Source organism: Coregonus lavaretus, assembly GCF_964263955.1.
Source record: "Coregonus lavaretus genome assembly, chromosome: 30".
Taxonomy (NCBI): domain Eukaryota; kingdom Metazoa; phylum Chordata; class Actinopteri; order Salmoniformes; family Salmonidae; genus Coregonus; species Coregonus lavaretus.
Window position 1 is genome coordinate 15,373,648 of NC_140017.1, and position 20,373 is coordinate 15,394,020.

At 44.1% G+C, this 20,373-nt stretch overlaps 1 protein-coding gene across 1 annotated transcript in view; it reads right to left on the reverse strand.

The window, feature by feature from the left end:
* Nucleotides 1-603: 603 nt before the first annotated feature.
* LOC311105377 (serine/threonine-protein kinase PAK 4-like) overlaps nucleotides 604-20,373 on the reverse strand; it is a 28,326-nt gene continuing 8,556 nt past the window's right edge. The window contains exons 2-10 of the mRNA XM_084147515.1: nucleotides 10,768-10,989; nucleotides 10,010-10,233; nucleotides 9,456-9,888; nucleotides 8,854-9,303; nucleotides 8,388-8,521; nucleotides 7,663-7,789; nucleotides 1,945-2,070; nucleotides 1,721-1,855; nucleotides 604-1,590 (exon numbers count right to left, since the gene is read on the reverse strand). Coding sequence (XP_084003641.1) covers nucleotides 1,435-1,590; nucleotides 1,721-1,855; nucleotides 1,945-2,070; nucleotides 7,663-7,789; nucleotides 8,388-8,521; nucleotides 8,854-9,303; nucleotides 9,456-9,888; nucleotides 10,010-10,233; nucleotides 10,768-10,968 — 1,986 coding nt within the window. The 5' untranslated portion in view covers nucleotides 10,969-10,989 and the 3' untranslated portion in view covers nucleotides 604-1,434. The remainder of the gene's footprint in view (nucleotides 1,591-1,720; nucleotides 1,856-1,944; nucleotides 2,071-7,662; nucleotides 7,790-8,387; nucleotides 8,522-8,853; nucleotides 9,304-9,455; nucleotides 9,889-10,009; nucleotides 10,234-10,767; nucleotides 10,990-20,373) is intronic.

Genomic DNA, 20,373 nt, shown 5'->3' on the forward strand with positions numbered 1-20,373 from the left:
AATAGCGAAACAGCCACGTCCATTTGCGATATTACAACAACAAAGCAGTAACTGCAAACAACGAACACTGTCCCTGTCCCTCACACCCCCCCCCCCCCCCCCCCGCCCCCCCAACCCCACACCCCGGACACCTTTGCACGCACGATAGAAGAGCACACTATGTACTTATTTTTTTACCATGCTCCTCAGCTCAGAAAAATAAAAAATAACAATGGTGGAGGGGGTCACCAGTGACGCCGTTTCCCCCTAATGCAGATTCTATCTTTAAACACAGAGCCTGTTTGTGGCTCAGTACTACATTCACATAGTCCAGACCGGCCAGGTCAGGTGTTAAAGAAATGCATCATTAGGAAAAATGAAGAAAATAAAACTTAAGGAGAAAGCTACTTATTTAGGCAATCTGGAGGATTCCTGTATATACAGGTGTGCGGGCGGGAGGGGTGGTGCTTTCATAAGGCTTGTCCTTACATTGACCTAGTGGTTACTACTATAGACTAACAGTTGAGGTATACAGCAGCGGATCGAGGGGTTACAGGGAGCACAATCTATATAACTAAATTCCTAAAGTAAAAATAAGCCTTTAGAACAAAAACCAGCTAAAACTCTGCCTTGATGTTCACTTTATCATGATGTCCTATTAAACACAGGTCAATTAAAAGAAACAAAAATATGAATCTTGTAATAAAAAATTATTACAAAAACTATACGATATATTGGAATCAACCAGGAGTGCAGCTTCTATCTCAGAACAGTGCTTCAAATCATCTCACTGTAACCAAAAAAATCACAACATAGAGAAAACAAAGAGGATATCTATATTCATTATACTTACACAAGAAAAATAAAGAAAATAAAATCATCTGAAAAACACAACTCCAGTGTTTACCTTTGCTTAGTGTTTGTAACAGGAACCAAGTGTTTATTTTCATTTAAAAAATAATTGTATGCATCATGTGGTAAGAGAAAAGCATGGTCCTCTTTCAGTAGTAGTTTATGATGTCCTGTCTATCGGAATAGAGTTGAGTGTGGGCCATGTAGTGAGGAAGTCCTGTAGTGAGGAAGCATGGTTCAGACCATTCAGCTAGGATGCTAACAGTGCTTTTTGTGAGTCTCCCCAGCAGGCAGCTTATGGTCTAATGATCCCACAGCACTTTCCAAGCCTCATTCTGCACCAAACCGCTCAAGCTATAAATCCTTCTAGTGTCAAACTGTTTTCTCCCACAGGAAAAGGGACAGACAGAGTTCCTTTTCATTTCAAAAGGTTCTTTAAAAAATGCTTGACCAGTAAAAATGCTAATATGAGCTGAGCAGTGTTTCTCCGCTGGCCTCCCCCCCTCGCTCTAGATAAGTGTGAGTCCGAGGTGTGAGCTTGGGGGGGGGGTTGAGGGTCCATGTGACACTACCACTTAGTGGGGGAGAGGCCTCCGCCTGCTCTCATCTCATGCGGTTCTGCCTCATGAGAGGCACGATGCAGGAGGGCGGGCCAGCCTTGCTCAGGAAGGGGTGCTTGAGCAGCTCGTTGGCTGTGGCCCTCTGGGTGGGGTCTCGCACCAGCAATTTGTCCAGGAAGCCCTTGAGGAGAGGAGAAACCTGGGAACGGAGAGAAGGAACAATAACGTCAAAGGATGAGTATCAACTTCAAAACGTTGAATAACAGGGACATAGTTAACCATGTTGGGGCCTTGCGTGAGAGATGGGCTCTTTCTAGTGTGCCAAGTACCTTGTGTAAGTTCTTGAGTTTGGGTGGTAGGTTGTCACGGATCATCTTCATAGCTTTGAGGGGGGGCTCATTGAAATAGGGGGGCTCTCCGTCCACCATCTCGATCACCATCACCCCCAAGGACCAGATGTCCACCTACAGGGTAGAATATTGTATACACACAGCGATCAGCGATAGTTGAGAATTATAATGCACGCACACAGACACAACTAACTGGACCTTACCTCAGGCCCATAGGGCAGTCGTGAGATGAGCTCCGGGGCCATCCAGTAAGGTGTGCCCACCAGGGACTTGCGCCGCTGGACCTCTTTAGACACCTGGGCGCAGAAGCCAAAGTCTGAAAGCTTCACCTGGAGGGGGGGACGGACGGACGACGACGACGACGACACAGAGGAGAGGGTCAGAGCTACACTACTATTCACACATACAGGGTATTTTCTAAATAATGTCACCGCTGAGATTAGGACACCTGAGTAACTGTTGATCAAAAGCTTTGAAAATGTACTTAAATTATTTGTAGGGGAAAAACTTACATTCTAAAAAAAAAATACTGCTATCTTTGCAAATGACTACATTTCAGACTTTTCAGCTGACATGGACGTTGTGTGTTATACAGTGAGGGAAAAAAGTATTTGATCCCCTGCTGATTTTGTACGTTTGCCCACTGACAAAAAATGATCAGTCTATAATTTTAATGGTAGGTTTATTTGAACAGTGAGAGACAGAATAACAACAACAAAATCCAGAAAAACGCATGTCAAAAATGTTATAAATTGATTTGCATTTTAATGAGGGAAATAAGTATTTGACCCCCTCTCAATCAGAAAGATTTCTGGCTCCCAGGTGTCTTTTATACAGGTAATGACCTGAGATTAGGAGCACACTCTTAAAGGGAGTGCTCCTAATCTCAGTTTGTTACCTGTATAAAAGACACCTGTCCACAGAAGCAATCAATCAGATTCCAAACTCTCCACCATGGCCAAGACCAAAGAGCTCTCCAAGGATGTCAGGGACAAGATTGTAGACCTACACAAGGCTGGAATGGGCTACAAGACCATTGCCAAGCAGCTTGGTGAGAAGGTGACAACATTTGGTGCGATTATTCGCAAATGGAAGAAACACAAAATAACTGTCAATCTCCCTTGGCCTGGGGCTCCATGCAAAATCTCACCTCGTGGAGTTGCAATGATCATGAGAACGGTGAGGAATCAGCCCAGAACTACACAGGAGGATCTTGTCAATGATCTCAAGGCAGCTGGGACCATAGTCACCAAGAAAACAATTGGTAACACACTACGCCGTAGTGTGTTACCAGTGCCCGCAAGGTCCCCCTGCTCAAGAAAGCACATATACAGGACCGTCTGAAGTTTGCCAATGAACATCTGAATGATTCAGAGGAGAACTGGGTGAAAGTGTTGTGGTCAGATGAGACCAAAATCGAGCTCTTTGGCATCAACTCAACTCGCCGTGTTTGGAGGAGGAGGAATTCTGCCTATGACCCCAAGAACACCATCCCCACCGTCAAACATGGAGGTGGAAACATTATGCTTTGGGGGTGTTTTTCTGCTAAGGGGACAGGACAACTTCACCGCATCAAAGGGACGATGGACGGGGCCATGTACCATCAAATCTTGGGTGAGAACCTCCTTCCCTCAGCCAGGGCATTGAAAATGGGTCGTGGATGGGTATTCCAGCATGACAATGACCCAAAACACACGGCCAAGGCAACAAAGGAGTGGCTCAAGAAGAAGCACATTAAGGTCCTGGTGTGGCCTAGCCAGTCTCCAGACCTTAATCCCATAGAAAATCTGTGGAGGGAGCTGAAAGTTCAAGTTGCCAAACGTCAGCCTCTAAACATTAATGACTTGGAGAAGATCTGCAAAGAGTGGGACAAAATCCCTCCTGAGATGTGTGCAAACCTGGTGGCCAACTGCAAGAAACATCTGAACTCTGTGATTGCCAACAAGGGTTTTGCCACCAAGTACTAAGTAATGTTTTGCAGAGGGGTCAAATACTTATTTCCCTCATTAAAATGCAAATCAATTTCTAACATTTTTTACATGCGTTTTTCTGGATTTTTTTGTTGTTATTCTGTCTCTCACTGTTCAAATAAACCTACCATTAAAATTATAGACTGATCATGTCTTTGTCAGTGGGCAAATGTACAAAATCAGCAGGGGATCAAATACTTTTTTTCCTTCACTGTAGATTGACAGGCTCAACCCTTTGTGTACAAAGAACAATCCTCTATCTAGCAATGTCCTGCTTTATAGTACTACAAATCAAAGCAGAACACCTCCCACAGTTTTCTGAGAAAACCTTTGCAATGCCTGGGTGGATAAATATCCTGTCTGCCAATGGTGACTTCTGAAGAACTGTGCTCACTGACTAAAGCATGCTTTGAATTGGTAAGGGGAAATTAAACATGCAGTGAATACAGACACACGCAAATGCACTGGTGCTAAGGGCTCCACCCTCTTCTGCCGAGAAACAGCTGAGGGTGACTGACTTCACTTCCCCTTGGTTCAACCACAATAAGAGCTAAGTGGAGCCCTTAGCATGCTAACCATGACAGCTACAAGTGACTTCAGGGGGCTTGAGGTTGACAGTTGGGCTCAATGAAAGATCAAACTGTTGCATCATGTACAAACTGTTGTCGGGTAAAGTAAGAACTAAATTAACAGTGTGAGCTTCAAGCCCTCCATTACCTCTCATATATTACAATACTTTGGGAACAAACATGACTGCAACAAGTTCCTCTTTCCCATATCTTCATTTTGACAGATGGTTTCATATCGTTTCGCCTGTTATGACTGGGTGGTATGGAGAGGGTTGTCACGATACCAGTATCCCAATACTCTGAGGTATATCATGGCAAAGAAACAAAACATGAATCAGACATTCTACTGTTGGATACACAGAGCCTTCTTTTGTCACTCAGTCACATTATTTATTTTCCAAAGCTAGGCTTATATCACACAATATCTTATATCATACAGCAAGTTTTAGTCTATTTTGTGTTTTTGCCATGGAAAATTATAATATCATTGTGTATGAAGCATGGTTGGGTTGTGGTGAGGGAGTTAGGTGTACATACTCTAGTCTTATACAGTGGGGGAAAAAAGTTTTTAGTCAGCCACCAATTGTGCAAGTTCTCCCACTTAAAAAGATGAGAGAGGCCTGTAATTTTCATCATAGGTACACGTCAACTATGACAGACAAATTGAGAAAAGAAAATCCAGAAAATCACATTGTAGGATTTTTTATGAATTTATTTGCAAATTATGGTGGAAAATAAGTATTTGGTCACCTACAAACAAGCAAGATTTCTGGCTCTCACAGACCTGTAACTTCTTCTTTAAGAGGCTCCTGTGTCCTCCACTCGTTACCTGTATTAATGGCACCTGTTTGAACTTATCAGTATAAAAGACACCTGTCCACAACCTCAAACAGTCACACTCCAAACTCCACTATGGCCAAGACCAAAGAGCTGTCAAAGGACACCAGAAACACAATTGTAGACCTGCACCAGGCTGGGAAGACTGAATCTGCAATAGGTAAGCAGCTTGGTTTGAATAAATCAACTGTGGGAGCAATTATTAGGAAATGGAAGACATACAAGACCACTGATAATCTCCCTCGATCTGGGGCTCCACGCAAGATCTCACCCCGTGGGGTCAAAATGATCACAAGAACGGTGAGCAAAAATCCCAGAACCACACGGGGGGACCTAGTGAATGACCTGCAGAGAGCTGGAACCAAAGTAACAAAGCCTACCATCAGTAACACACTACGCCGCCAGGGACTCAAATCCTGCAGTGCCAGACGTGTCCCCCTGCTTAAGCCAGTACATGTCCAGGCCCGTCTGAAGTTTGCTCGAGTTTTTTTGGATGATCCAGAAGAGGATTGGGAGAATGTCATATGGTCAGATGAAACCAAAATACCAAAAATATAACTTTTTGGTAAAAACTCAACTAGTCGTGTTTGGAGGACAAAGAATGCTGAGTTGCATCCAAAGAACACCATACCTACTGTGAAGCATGGGGGTGGAAACATCATGCTTTGGGGCTGTTTTTCTGCAAAGGGACCAGGACGACTGATCCGTGTAAAGGAAAGAATGAATGGGGCCATGTATCATGAGATTGAGTGAAAACCTCCTTCCATCAGCCTAGCCAGTCTCCAGATCTCAACCCCATAGAAAATCTTTGGAGGGAGTTGAATGTCCGTGTTGCCCAGCGACAGCCCCAAAACATCACTGCTCTAGAGGAGATCTGCATGGAGGAATGGGCCAAAATACCATCAACAGTGTGTGAAAACCTTGTGAAGACTTACAGAAAACGTTTGACCTGTGTCATTGCCAACAAAGGGTATATAACAAAGTATTGAGAAACTTTTGTTATTGACCAAATACTTATTTTCCACCATAATTTGCAAATAAATTCATAAAAAATCCTACAATGTGATTTTCTGAATTTTTTTCTCCTCATTTTGTCTGTCATAGTTGACGTGTACCTATGACGAAAATTACAGGCCTCTCTCATCTTTTTAAGTGGGAGAACTTGCACAATTGGTGGCTGACTAAATACTTTTTTTCCCCACTGTAATTGTCTATGAGGGAGGTAGTGATGTAGAGTTGGGGTGAGAGTTAGGCAGGGGTTAAAGCAACAAAAAATCCCATGACTGAAACTTAGATCGATCTCAGATCAATTGTCTGGGGCCAAGTGAACCTCCCTTTCATGTAAGAAAGACATGACCATCATGTTGGACCAATTCCCGTCCACTTGCTTAGGTCCTACCCAGGATCATTTTTATGTAGAAGGGTTGAGCTCAGTTCTGGTGACTTTTTGAAAGGACATTCTACTCCAAAATTATTGAAAATAACATGATGCCGACACCATCTAAAATATAATTTCTACCTCCAGAAATAGGCCCAATAACGTATTGGTACAAATGTTAGTTATTTTAACATATTGGACCATGTGCATATAACCTATGCATAGTCTATATTATCAGATGGGCTATTAGCAATAAGCATTATCACCTGTAGCCCAACTGATGAAGCATGGCTATAACATTTACATAGGCTAAAGCATGGGGTTTGTCCATCTGCATTTACCCCATTGGACACAACATCCTGATTGTTGTTATTATTTTATTATAAATATGAATATATCAATTATTCAATCGAAAAATGTGCTTTTTAAAAATAATAATAATAATAATAATAATAATAATAATAATAATAATAATAATAATATGCCATTTAGCAGACGCTTTTATCCAAAGCGACTTACAGTCATGCGTGCATACATTTTTTTTGTGTATGGGTGGTCCCGGGGATCGAACCCACTACCTTGGCGTTACAAGCGCCGTGCTCAACCAGCTGAGCTACAGAGGACCACATCTATTACAAAGTGTCATTGCCCTTTTAAGACGACAATGCCCCTTTAAGTGCTCTGTTGTGCAGCTGCCCCTAAACCACGCTTGAAACTCCAATTGTAAAACTGCATTTGTAAAACTATGCCACGCGCAACTAAAGGAGTAGAGAAATAAAACGGTTTTCAAAATACATTTCCCAAAACTGCTTTCAAAAGTGCTTTCCGCAATTGCATTAAGAATTGTTGTGCATTGACTGCTTGTCAGAATACACGTTTCCCTCCTATGGCTCTCGCAACTTCAATGTGCCTCGACAGGAATATTTATCTCACATAGAACACGCAACAACAAGCCGACTAGGTAACTAGGTAAACTATTCTACTATGGGGTGTTTGATTGTGTTTTAATAACAACATTAAATGGCAAAAATAGTAGCACTGAAAAGTTCCATCCTAAGTGATAAAGTATAGGCTTTGCATGTCTTTGCCAGAAGCTACAGTAGGCTACACACAGCTGTCTGAGTTGAGTCACAGAGAACTTTAACCTCTGGAGTTAAGTGTACGTACTCTGCCGTCGTGGGTGAGCAGGATGGAGTCACTCTTGATGTCCCTGTGGATGACACCCTGGGTGTGCAGCACTGACAGAGCCTTCAGCACAGACAGACACACTGTGGCTATCTGCTCCTCGTTCATCCTGGACACACACACACAGGTCATTAGCACTCAGAGTTGACAGAGAAATAACAGATTGCAATGCATTGACATGAGGGTGTAGCTATGCGACACTGCCACCTAGTGGTGAAACAAATAACTCAACAAAAAACATTTTGAGTGGTTACCATTGCTTGTATTGTAAAAACAGCTAAGATATGAGCAATTGAATGCTATATGACTGGTATGAAATACAGACAATATTAAATCTAATCACCATAGCCCAGGGCTGCCCATGCCTCTTCCTGGAGATCTACCATCCTGTAGGTTCAGTTCAAATCTATTTAACCACCTTATTCTACTTATTAGCTGCTCACCAAAACCTTAACTAGCTGAATCAGGTATGTTAGGTTAGGGTGGGACTGAAAACCTACAGGACGGTATAGCTACAGGAAGAGGGTTGGGCAGCCCTACCATAGTCTATGGTCCTGCTGGTCAAAGCAGCAGATCAACGGTCATTGCTATCCGGGATCCTTGGTATGTCCAACTCTGACATCACCCCATTGAAGTTGAAATTTTAAATGGTTAGGGTTTAGGGTAGCACTAACCGCAGATCAACAGACAGATCAACAGATACCCACCTGGTGTGTGTGACGATGTCAGTTAGAGCCCCTCCCTCCAGGAACTCCATGACGACCCAGAGTTCATCTCCCACCAGGTAGCTGTTGTACATCTCCACCACGTTGTCATGGTGATAGTCCCGCATGATCACCACCTGGAGAGCACAGGAACCAGCGTCACTAAGGACACCGTGGGAGATTACGCGGCATATGACATCACTCATTACACCCCTGCAAAGATATGCATGAACCGCTCCCTCCACGCAGGACAAATCTTTCAAACGTTAGCAAATCAGCTCTGTAATAGCCAATGCCACTATAAAAGGTTATGAATCACACAACTAATAGCTTATAAATTCACGGCCTGTATTCCCAGAATATCCACAATCTTAAAACCTCCATCATCTCAATTGCATTCTGTTCAAGTCAATACAGGTACTAAAACAAGACTCCCATCCAAGTCCATTACAGTGACCATCGTCCCCACCTCATTGAATAGCAGCTCCCGGCGCTGCTGCTTGCGCAGGTCCATCTTCTTGACGGCCACCAGTTTGCCGGTGCTCTTGATGGTGGCAATGCATACAATGCCGGTGGAGCCCTCTCCGATCTTGATGTAGTGGTCCAGGTAAGTGCGTGGGTCTCCTGGGTCCACCACCATCTGCAGCGCGGCGCGGAACTGCTCATGGGACACCCGCTGGGGCTCCCTCTGGTGCGAGAGGGCCTGCTGTGGTGGTAGGGCAGGGGCCGGGGGGCGGGGAACAGGAGCCTTCTGCTGCTGGTGGCCATGGGGGGGCTCAGGGCCCAGGACAGGGTGGGAGGTGTGGTGGGGGTCCCCTCGTAGCTGGCCCTTCTGTGGAGCTTTGCCCTCGCCTCGGCTGGGGGCACTAGAGGGACCGTTGTGTGGCGGAGCTTCGTGTGGTCGGGCTGGCTTCAGCTCCTAGAAGGGAGAGAAAATGATGACACTGTATGAACAACACTTTTATGTCGGAGACGTCTGTCAGAGACAGACAATAGAACATTAGCTACACTGGTTTCCATTCTCTTCATATCTCCCAATGTCCTGGCGTTCACCTAGCAGCCAGTCAGTACCTGGCTGGGGGGGCTCCTTCCTCCTTCACTGTCAGCGCGAGGGTAGGTGTTGAACGGCCTGCTGCTCTGCTGTGCTGTCTTGATCACCTCCTCTGTGACAGGCAGGTTAGGCATACGGATGTTGGGCCCCGAGAGAGGCCTCTTATCCCGGGGCGACTGGGGGCTGCCGTCCCTGCCCGTGTAGCTGGACTTGGGCCTCTTGTCGCTGGGCCCTTCCCTGCGGACTACCTGGTCGTGGTGATCCTGTGGGTCCATGTTTCTGGGCTTTGGCGGGGGAGGGGGTGGGCCAGGGCGCTCCCTCTCTCGGTGCCTGCTGCCTGGCTCCTGACCCCGGGGATGCTGCTGTGGCCGGCCGTCCTCTCTCTGAGAGCGTGGTACCCGCTGGGGCAGCCGGGGGTCTCCACCAGCAAACTGGTCCGGCCTGGGCCACTCCCTAGTGCAACAGAGACACGGTAAACAGGTTACATCTCTCTGGAGTGGTGGAAACGTTTCCTCAGAGTCATTTTACAGGTGAGATCTGAATACCCCCTGGCCCCCTTCTGCCGACACTGTACCTGTCTCTGATGTCTCCATAGTGATCTGGGTGGTGGTGTGGCCGGTGGGCCAGGTCCCCGTTCTCATGGCCTCCTCCCCCCGAGGATCCTGAGTCTCTGCGGGGCTGGATGGGGGGGCTTCCTCGCCTCAGGGAGTTGGAGCGGGTCACCGACATGGTGTCAAACTCATCCAGCAGCCATGTCAGCGAGCCGTCCACAGCGATCTTACTACCCCGCACTATGGTCTACAGGAGGGAGAGACAGAGACACCCAGTAAGGAGGAGTGAAGATCAGATCGGTCAGGACAAGAGAGACTTCCTGGACTGTCACAGCTTCAGTCTAAAAAGAGAAATGATGACCGGCAGATTCTATTTTCAGTGCTGTCTTTTGCCTTTGCTGTGTTTATTGTTTAGGAAAGAAGACAATCATGTTAACTGGTTAGGTTCTGTGCATTCAGACTGTGATCCAAATCTGACGTACAGTAATCTGAGACAGTTATAGTTTAGTGCCCTTTCCCATGGCCTACACACTGAAGAAGGCCGCAAAGCCGGAACTTCTGTGTACGCTTTCCCTGATGCAGATAATTTTTAAAAACAAAAATAAGTAAGCTTCATGCGACATCTTTTTGAGTGCATGACCATCACACCTTTTGCCATGGCATTCTCTCAAATTACAACTTCTCAATATTTGTCAACAGAGAATGACCCTACAGTGAAAACATAATTTCCTGTTTGTGACACGCCCCTTTCCTCCCACGTCCCATTTTCATGACCCCTGACCTTGCGGGGCTCCACCGTGGTGATGATGGTAACGTCGATGAAGGGCTTGGGCCTCTTGGCCGTGTCCTCGATCAGAGACTGCCATTGCCGCGGCAACCCCACAAACTTCTGTTCCTGCTCGTCAAAGTCTGTGTGCACGCGGTGCTCGAAGTTGGAGGGCGCCGAGATCTGGACGCGGGGCTTCTTCTTCTTAGTGAACATGGCGGCAGCCGGGCATCAGACCTGGAACACAGAGAGGATAAACATTTTGCAAGGATAAACGGTTTGCAACAAAAAACAAGTTTCTTATTTGACAATTCCAGGTTGCTCCCTCCCCGTTTCGGTCTGTTTGCTTCTGTTTGTTTCCTAGTGAATACACCCAGGAATGACTTTGGAACAGTGATAAACACATCAGCAGTTCATGGTGATAATAAGTGATAATATCAAGGATGTCCTGTTTCTTTTCAACAGCGCTGAGAGACTAACATATGAAAACTTGATCTGCCATGCAGCCATTGACAAACTTCAGACTATTGAGCGTCTCTGAAAACCTTTTCATATAGACTAACACAAAATCACACTGAGTGAATGTCCTTTGGCAAATGCACAGAGACACAATCAGAGTACACAACCGTGTATGTAAAGTTGACAGAATATGACAGTATAATTTGTAGGGACACCTCCCACCTCCTTATACAAGTAGCAGCAATTGTTTCAGAGCCAAAACATGTATTAGTCAGGTAAGTACTACTCAGAGGCCCCCAGCTGCAGAGAAAAATGACTTCCCTTTTCCTTCACTAGCACATTTTCCCACAATTATTTTCTCTACACTCAAACACACTTTTGAAATTCTGGATTCCTTCTCTCGCTTTAGATATCAGAGAGGAGGCGCTCCCTGAATTCAAACACTGGGCTGCCAGCCTGCAATATGCTGCCCGTTCCTGACCACGGTCCTAGACCCACCCAAGCTGCAGGGAAGGGGTGCTTGGCGAGGGGCTGAGGGATACCACCTGACTGGCCCATAAAGCAGAACTGACTCAGTGAGTGTTTGAAGTGTAATGGAATCATCCACCCATCTGCACTAAGCTGTACAAAGGGCCAGAGATGAGAGGTCAACATGGGCTTTCCATTAACTATTTAAAAGCCACTACTGCTGGTCAGTTGAACGCACAAGTCAGCATGATGACTATATCAAATAAGGCGGCGGCTACTGACAGCACTGCTAGATTATTTATTTGTTTAGAAAAACTGCTAGATGAGTTATCGGTTTACAAAAACTGATTGAATGGGAAACATACTGAGCAGCAACCACAGAGCCCCACATAAATTAATCTTGCTGACAGGCTTGTAAAGTGGTTTGCTGAAGTATTCGGTTGCTCCTCTGGAACCCTGCCTTAGTGGAGCCAAGCAATGATGGGGGAAAATATTTTTAGTGCAGCCAAGGAAAAAGGACTATTCAATGTCAGAAGGCCAAATACCATCAGAAACTACTGAGATGACGAAAACATGTCCAAACTGATATTCAATAACTCTTGAGTCAGAGAGACTGACAGAGTTGAGTTGCATTATGATCTGCTTGAGAACTTGGGTTTGTCATGAAAACAGCAATAATATGGCATATGCCTAGGATAAGTGACTGAATGAAAGTGGAAAGCACCACAAACCACATGGTGGAGCTCAGACAGCAGTCTGTGGGCAGTGCACCGGTGAGACAGGTTTGAACAGATGAGGCCCAGCTGAGAGTGACTGCAGCAGCAGCAGCTGTAGTAGCCCCTCCCCCAGAAGGCCCCAGGACACAGACCTCTCTCTTCCGTGTTCTACACTTCCCCCTACAGAGCAGGTAGCTGGGGAAGAGAGAGACAGGTGTCCATGCACTCAATTTTCTTCTTCCTGTCTGTCAGTAAAGCGGTCATAAAGCCTAGCTTATATCACTACCATTCATTGACTATTTCCCTCTGTGTATGAAGAGAGTAGAGCTGCAACCACCCACAGTGAACAAAAAACTGAAGTTCATGACACGCCATCCCGGTTTTGGAGTCTCTCACATTACATTAGCATACTATTATGCACCAGTGAGCAGCAAGAAAGGCACCTCTGTGGCAGCGTAGACCCAGATGGGTCATGGCCAGAGAGCTACTGTCTGTCCAAGCACAAGGGGTGGTCCACTTGACTCCAGGCACAGCCATGTGTGTCAACTCTGTACTGTAGCAACACAAAACACCTCATTTTAACTATGTGATGGGCTAATGCGGGGCTCTCGGTCAAAGTAGTTAACATTAAAACAATTGTGCTCAGGGCATGCCCACTTTGGAGGAGGATAAACAGTAAGGCATGACTGACGCAGCGGCCATTAACAGGAAAGCGCCTCATCATTCAGACTGCACTGTCAACACACAGACCGGGACAACGGCACTTCTAGTTGTCAACTGCCTTATTCTGCTAACTCAACTGGTTTTCCTCTGTCCCATTTAGGCATATCTCACATACCATTTTAGAAGGACTACACTTGGGGGTTAAAGGACATGTAAACACATTTCAAACCCAAAGATAGATTTAAGTGATGACTTATTTCCAGGAAGGCTTCTTAAGAGATAAACTGTATGAGAAAGTCATAGCTAATCACTATTCCAAATGCACGTTTATGTCAGATAATATAATAAGAGTACGCACCTGGCTTAAATTGTCTCACCATTGTTCAACGTTGCAAAACCTTGTGTTCATACAGAAATACACCTATATTGTATAGTACAACACACACATGCCTTTGACATGATAATGAATCATGTCATGCCAACTATATTCTATTCTATCTGCAATGTTCAGTGTGTTGCACTCCCTCCTGAATGCAAACGCAGTAGGTTATGTCATCGCGGACACTATGCAGATGAGTTGCACCTGGGTTCAGAGGTGATGAGGTCACACAAAATGAGGTAACATCTTCAGGGATTTGTCTCACTTTGTCCCGCATCACTGCCTGTAGCATCAATAATTCTGTCAACTTATCATGATGTAGCCTAGTCTAGATGTTTGTGGACGTGCTCCACCCTTTCATTTGAGGTTTAGCTTACTGCCCAGTGATGAGTCAGAAGTGCTAACTAACAGAATTCTCCCTCTGACTGAGATTCCTAGATTTACGAAGTGCAGTGCAAACACAGTGTGACCTTGGAGCCGACCCCCGATTCCAGCCAGAGCGCTTCTCATCAGTCTTGCCTATCTGTTGTTGTTTACCAAGCCTGGTGTTGGGGTGCAATTTGCAGCAAAACAAACGAGGAGTAGGTCTGTGAGCAATTACAGTAAATGTAGGAATTAAGATAAGAGTCCCAGCTTCCAATACACTAGCACTTGGCCTACACGCAGTGACTATACTGACAGTGTCAGATCCAACTAAATAACTACACCATTGTTTTCATTACTTTGAAACAAAAGAAAGCATAACAAACATGTGCGTTAGGCTATAGCTTGCAAACACACTACCAAAGAGATGAAAGCTACTGTCTGAAAAATATATTTACTTCAGGGTGTAGCCTACCTCTCTCAATTTCACTGACAGTTGTTTACATGTCAATAAACACTAGGGAAGTAGTGTTTCATGATTGTATAGCAACATAAATCTACATTTCTTTAAAAATAACAGATATGAGCAGGTTTATGAACCAAATGTCAGATGGGAGGAGTAAATAGATACCAGATGTCTGGAATACCACACGCTGCTGGTACAGATTATGTGTAGCGAAATGTGTAGTGAGAAATCACTGTGTTTATTATTAATGCATTTGTTGGATTTGACCGCTATAATAACGTGTTTGAAGTAGGTTGGCGGCTAACCGTATGAGTGAGTTTAGACCTCAGAAGTATAAAGATTCATTTTGCAGCGGGGATTAAATTTCTCACGGTCGAGAAGCATTAGGTTAGCTTCTATTCGCTATTTTGAAGTAAGAATAACTATGAAAACAATGAATAGCGACAGTAAAACAACAACTTTGCCTTCGATTTACTCACCAGAAGGTCTACCCAACGCGATACAATCCACCTGATATCATTTCACGATCACGCATGAGAACAAACCTGGAAAAAAAGCATCCATGCAGCCTCGCTCTATGAGAAAAGACTCCCCAAAGTGAGATCAGGAAGTTATTTCCGCAGCGTTACAAATCGATAAAGAGCTGCTGTTAGTGCACATGCCGTAATTTATCCAAAACGGTACGTTTATGACAGAACGATTTATGAATAACTTTTTCCTAAACAGAACTGTAAACCTCTAGGATAAATTGTCGCATTCCGATGGTTTCACTAATGCGGGCCAGTATCATGACGTCACCGGGAAAAAGGGGTAAAATTAGAGTCACGTCTTACTCTTTCAAATCCCGGAACGCCCACTAGCTATGGTGTCTGATCAATGACGAATGATCACTCCTCTTCTTACTAGTCATTGTGATTGAAAAGCAAGACATAAATCATTCTCAAGATTATTATGTAATCTATTATATGACACGACCAAGCTGAAAGCTTGACTTAGGCACAGCAGTGGGAAACAGGAATGTTCAACTACTGGTAAATACTAATGTACTCGTTTATTTATTATAGCACTGTCTTATCAAGACTTTAATGGCATCTTGTGAAATACCCAGAGTGACTGCTAATTTGAACAGGATTGTCAGCGGATGAACACAAGCAAACAGTGAAGAAAGGCTTCTCGGACCAAAAACATGCATAGTAGCTTCCTCCATCAAAACTGTTCATAGTGTAAGCAAACGTCCTTAATGCTGATGAAGCAAATGTCATCAAGAAGAATTGTAATGCTCCCCTTTGACTGCCATTGCTGCTAATGTGCAGGGGAATACTTACACACACACACACACACACACACATATATATATTCCCATATACATTACAGTTACGGGCCATTCTACTGCCAATGTTTGTCTATGGAGATTGCATGGCTGTGTGCTCGATTTTATACACCTGTCAGCAATGGGTGTGGCTGAAATAGCCAAATCCACTAATTTGAAGGGGTGTCCACATACTTTATATATATATATACATACACACACACACACACACACAATGTGGCACCGTCACAGGATGCCACCTTTCCAACAAGTCAGTTCGTCAAATTTCTGCCCTGCTGGAGCTGCCCCAATCAACTGTAAGTGCTGTTATTGTGAAGTGGAAACATCTAGGCGCAACAACGTCTCAACCGCGAAGTGGTAGGCCACACAGGGACCACTGAGTGCTGAAGCACGTAGCGTGTAAAAATCGTCTGTCATCGGTTGCAACTCTCACTACCGAGTTCCAAACTGCCTCTGGAAACAACGTCAGCACAAGAACTGTTTGTCTGGAGCTTCATGAAATGGGTTTCCATGGCCGAGCAGCCGCACACAAGCCTAAGATCACCATGCGCAATGCCAAGAAGAAGATGGCTGCCGTTTTACAGCCCTCTAACCAATTGTACTATTATGTGTGGTTTTTCGCGTTATTTGTAATATGTTTCTGACCAAAAAGAGCTTCTGGATTTCAGGACAGCGATTACTCACCTCGTACTGAACAAATATTTTTTCTTCAAAGAGTCGGACGTGAAGGATATTCTACAGACACCCGACAAGGCCCAAATCCCCGTCATTCACATGAGAAAGAGACGGAGATGTCATGGACGTAGGTCGGGGCGCCTTGTAAGGATCCGACGGCGAGCGAGTAAACTGCTTCTTCCATCAATCCTATTAGCAAATGTTAAATCATTTGAAAATAAATTACGACATGGATGACATACAGCTGGCGGGATATACGCTACATCGGCAGGATAGAACGGCTGACTCCGGTAAGACAAGGGGTGGTGATCTGTTTATATTAGTAAACAACAGCTGGTCCATAAAATCTAATACGAAGGAAGTCTCGAGGTTTTGCTCGCCTGAGGTAGAGTATCTCATGATAAGCTGTAGACCACACTATTTACCAAGAGAGTTTCTATATTTTTCGTAGCCGTTTAATTTACCACCACAAACCGATGCTGGCACTAAGATTGCACTCAATGAGCTGTATAAGGCCATAAGAAAACAGGAAAACGCTCATCCAGAGGCAGCGCTCCTAGTGGCCGGGGACTTTAATGCAGGGAAACTTAATCCGTTCTACCTCATTTCTACAAGCATGTTAAATGTGCAACCAAGGAGAAAAAAAAAAAAACTCTAGACCACCTTTACTCCACACACAGAGACGTGTACAAAGCTCTCCCTCGCCCTCCATTTTGCAAATCTGACCATAACTCTATCCTCCTGATTCCTGCTTATAAGCAAAAACTAAAGCAGGAAGCACCAGTGACTCGGTTAATAAGGAAGTGGTAAAAGGTAAAAAGGCACATGACAGCCCACTTTGAGTTTGCCAAAAGGCACCTAAAGGACTCTCAGACCATGAGAAACAAGATTCTCTGGTCTGATGAAACCAAGATTGAACTCTTTGGCCTGAATGCCAAGTGTCACGTCTGGAGGAAACCTGGCACTATCCCTACGGTGACGCATGGTGGTGGCAGCATCATGCTGTGGGGATGTTTTTCAGTGGCAGCAACTGGGAGACTAGTCAGGATCGAGGCAAATGTGAACGGAGCAAAGTACAGAGAGATCCTTGATGAAAATCTGCTCCAGAGCTCTCAGGACCTCAGACTGGGGCGAGGGTTCACCTTCCAACAGGACAACGACCCTAAGCACACAGCCAAAACAACGCAGGAGTGGCTTTGGGACAAGTCTCTGAATGTCCTTGAGTGGCCCAGTCAGAGCCCGGACTTGAACCCGATCTAACAACTCTGGAGAGACCTGAAGATAGCTGTGCAGTGATGCTCCCCATCCAACCTGACAGAGCTTGAGAGGATCTGCAGAGAAGAATGGGAGAAACTCCCCAAATACAGGTGTGCCAAGCTTGTAGCGTCATACCCAAGAAGACTCGAGGTTGCTTCAACAAAGAACTGAGTAAAGGGTCTGAATACTTATGTATATGTGATATCAGTTTTTAATTTGTAATACATTTGCAAAAATGTCATAACTTGTTTTTGCTTTGTCATTATGGGGTATTGTGTGTAGATCGAAGATTATTATTATTTTTTAATCCATTTTAGAATAAGGCTGTAACGTAATAAAATGTGGAAAAAGTGAAGGGGTCCGAATACACTAATTAGCATAAAGTAATATAAAAAGTAGTTCTCTCATTTCATAAATTGTTTCAAATTGTTACAAACTCTTCCGTTTTGCATAAAGCATGATGTGTTAATAATAACCACCCTACCTTAAATTATTGGGCTTAAGTTACTGTAATTATGTATTCCGTACTGCCTCATTTGCATAATATTGCATATTAATTTCATACATATTTTATTTGAATATTGAACATGTGTTCTACATCAACCCTGAAAATGTCATAACAATATGACCACTATCTTAAGATATTGGACTAAACGTGTTGAAATTAAGAATTCAGACGGGTGTTTTCGTGCCTTTTTGACAAGGGATTATCATTGACCTGTCCGCAACCTTTTCTGATCAGGTGAAAATAAGACCTCAGCAATGGTAAATCCTAACCTCATAAACTAAAGTGTTCTGTGTTCCTGATAAACTGCTCTATAACATGGAATACAAAGTATAACACCAGAAACAATGTTTCATTTTGACCCCTAACACCCTATTAAAGGGGTGTACAATTTTCAATTACAGCATTTCATCTGCAGTTATTCTTCTGCTATTTATTATGTTACCAATAACATTTACATGTTAATAGTATCTTCTGATTACAATTATTATGTCTGATCTTTTACTAAATGCAATCTATTACATTCCAAAATGTAAGTAGGTATATCTAGCTGTCTGATAACACATTCTGTTGGAATGGCTTGTCCTGCACTTTGTAAAAACCCAGAGTCCATTGAGTGAATGTTAGGAAAATATCTTGGTTTCTTTCTAAACATAGAAATGTGAATGCAAAGAGGACTCAGACCACAAAATATGTGAAGTGAACTGTCAAAAGAGTTGAGTCCTCATTCAAAGGCAAGGGTAGTGTGGATACAAAGAGAACAGTTCTCTATATGTGAAAACACCCTAACAATACAGTGTGAATGTGAAATGGGGCTTGACATGTCAGATACTAACCAATCCAGAAGCTGGGTTCAAACAAAGCCCTTGCTGCCTTAGCCAATCCATGCAGACTTCCAGGTCTGGCTGAGGAATGTGGAAAGGTCAATGATAAAGGAGTGAACGTGAGCTTCCACTGGGATACAGGAGTCAGTCAGTTCAAAGTGCTTTGATAGCCAACACTACATCTGAAATAATCTGTCTGTCTGGACTTTGTTGACAGTCAGAGAGAAGGACCTCCCTAAAAATCTCATCATAAATACATGCCGTCACATAGGCCAAGAAAAAGAGAGAACTATATGAGATTCATTTCCTAAGCTTCCAGCTTGCAACTCAATAGTCGTAATAATGGTTATCTTTAGTTGAGCCTAAAGCACACTGCAGGGGTTGACAAGCCAGGGCTTTCATTGCAGAATGACTTGGGGGCTATTCAAACATCTTGTCAAACTAAGCTAACAAGCATGTTTGACATATCAAGCTATGCTGAGTCAGTTGAGAAACAAAACAATTACATTTCAAATTAGGAGAGTTCATGTTAACTGAATCGGTCAATCAAGTTAAAGGTAGAGTCAGCAATTCACAAAGTAAACAACATTATGGGGCTAACCTCCGCAACAACTAAGAGCAAAAAAGAGTGAGGCTAAACTTCTCTGCTGTTTTTGTCCGGCTGCTATCACGTTGTAGCTTAGTGAAGCCCATGCACATGCGCAGGTACTCTGTGTGACTGTGAGTGCATCATCTTGCATTGCGTTCATTTGCAATATATGCAATTCATCCTGCTGCTTGTGGTAATGTCATACCGCTGAGTCTCAGTTTAAACATGTGATCTTAACAAAACTGTCCATTCCACCCACAGTCTGTCTGCAGTTGATGCCGAGTCAACCTTAAACAAACCCAGAAAGTGTACTCATACAATGTGATGACAAACTTGGCAGGTGCCAGGGAGAGGAAGTAATGCCTTATGCAACTGCTATAAGAGTTGTGTTGCGAGAGATGTCACAGTATGTTATTGTGCTGCTGGTCCCAGGAACTAGTGGGCTTGCCTCTAGAGCAGGGATGGGAAACTCCAGTCCTTTTGCCCCAGCTAACACACCTAATAATAATCATGACCTTCAGTTTAGAATGCAATTAGTTTAAATCAGCTGTGTTTGCTAGGGATGGGGAAAAAGTGTGACACCACTCCGGCCCCCCGAGGACTGGAGTTGCCCATCCCTGCTCTAGAGCTCTCTCCAGTGCAAACAGAAAACCACACAAAGCCTAGCAGCCCAGGGAGGGCTGCGCCTCAACGTAGTAGGTCCACACATCAAAGGACCTGGGAGATGAAATAATAAACCAAACTCTTCAACCAATAGTCTCCAATTTCAAAGAAGCTCCGTTTGGTTGTGAACGTGGATGTATGAATCACATAGCTACATCTTACACATTGTAATTTGCAAGGTAATGTTGCCGTGCTTAGCCCTGTAATTAGCCTATGGTATGTTACCATCATCAAAACAAAAATGAAATCATACTGTCAAGCACT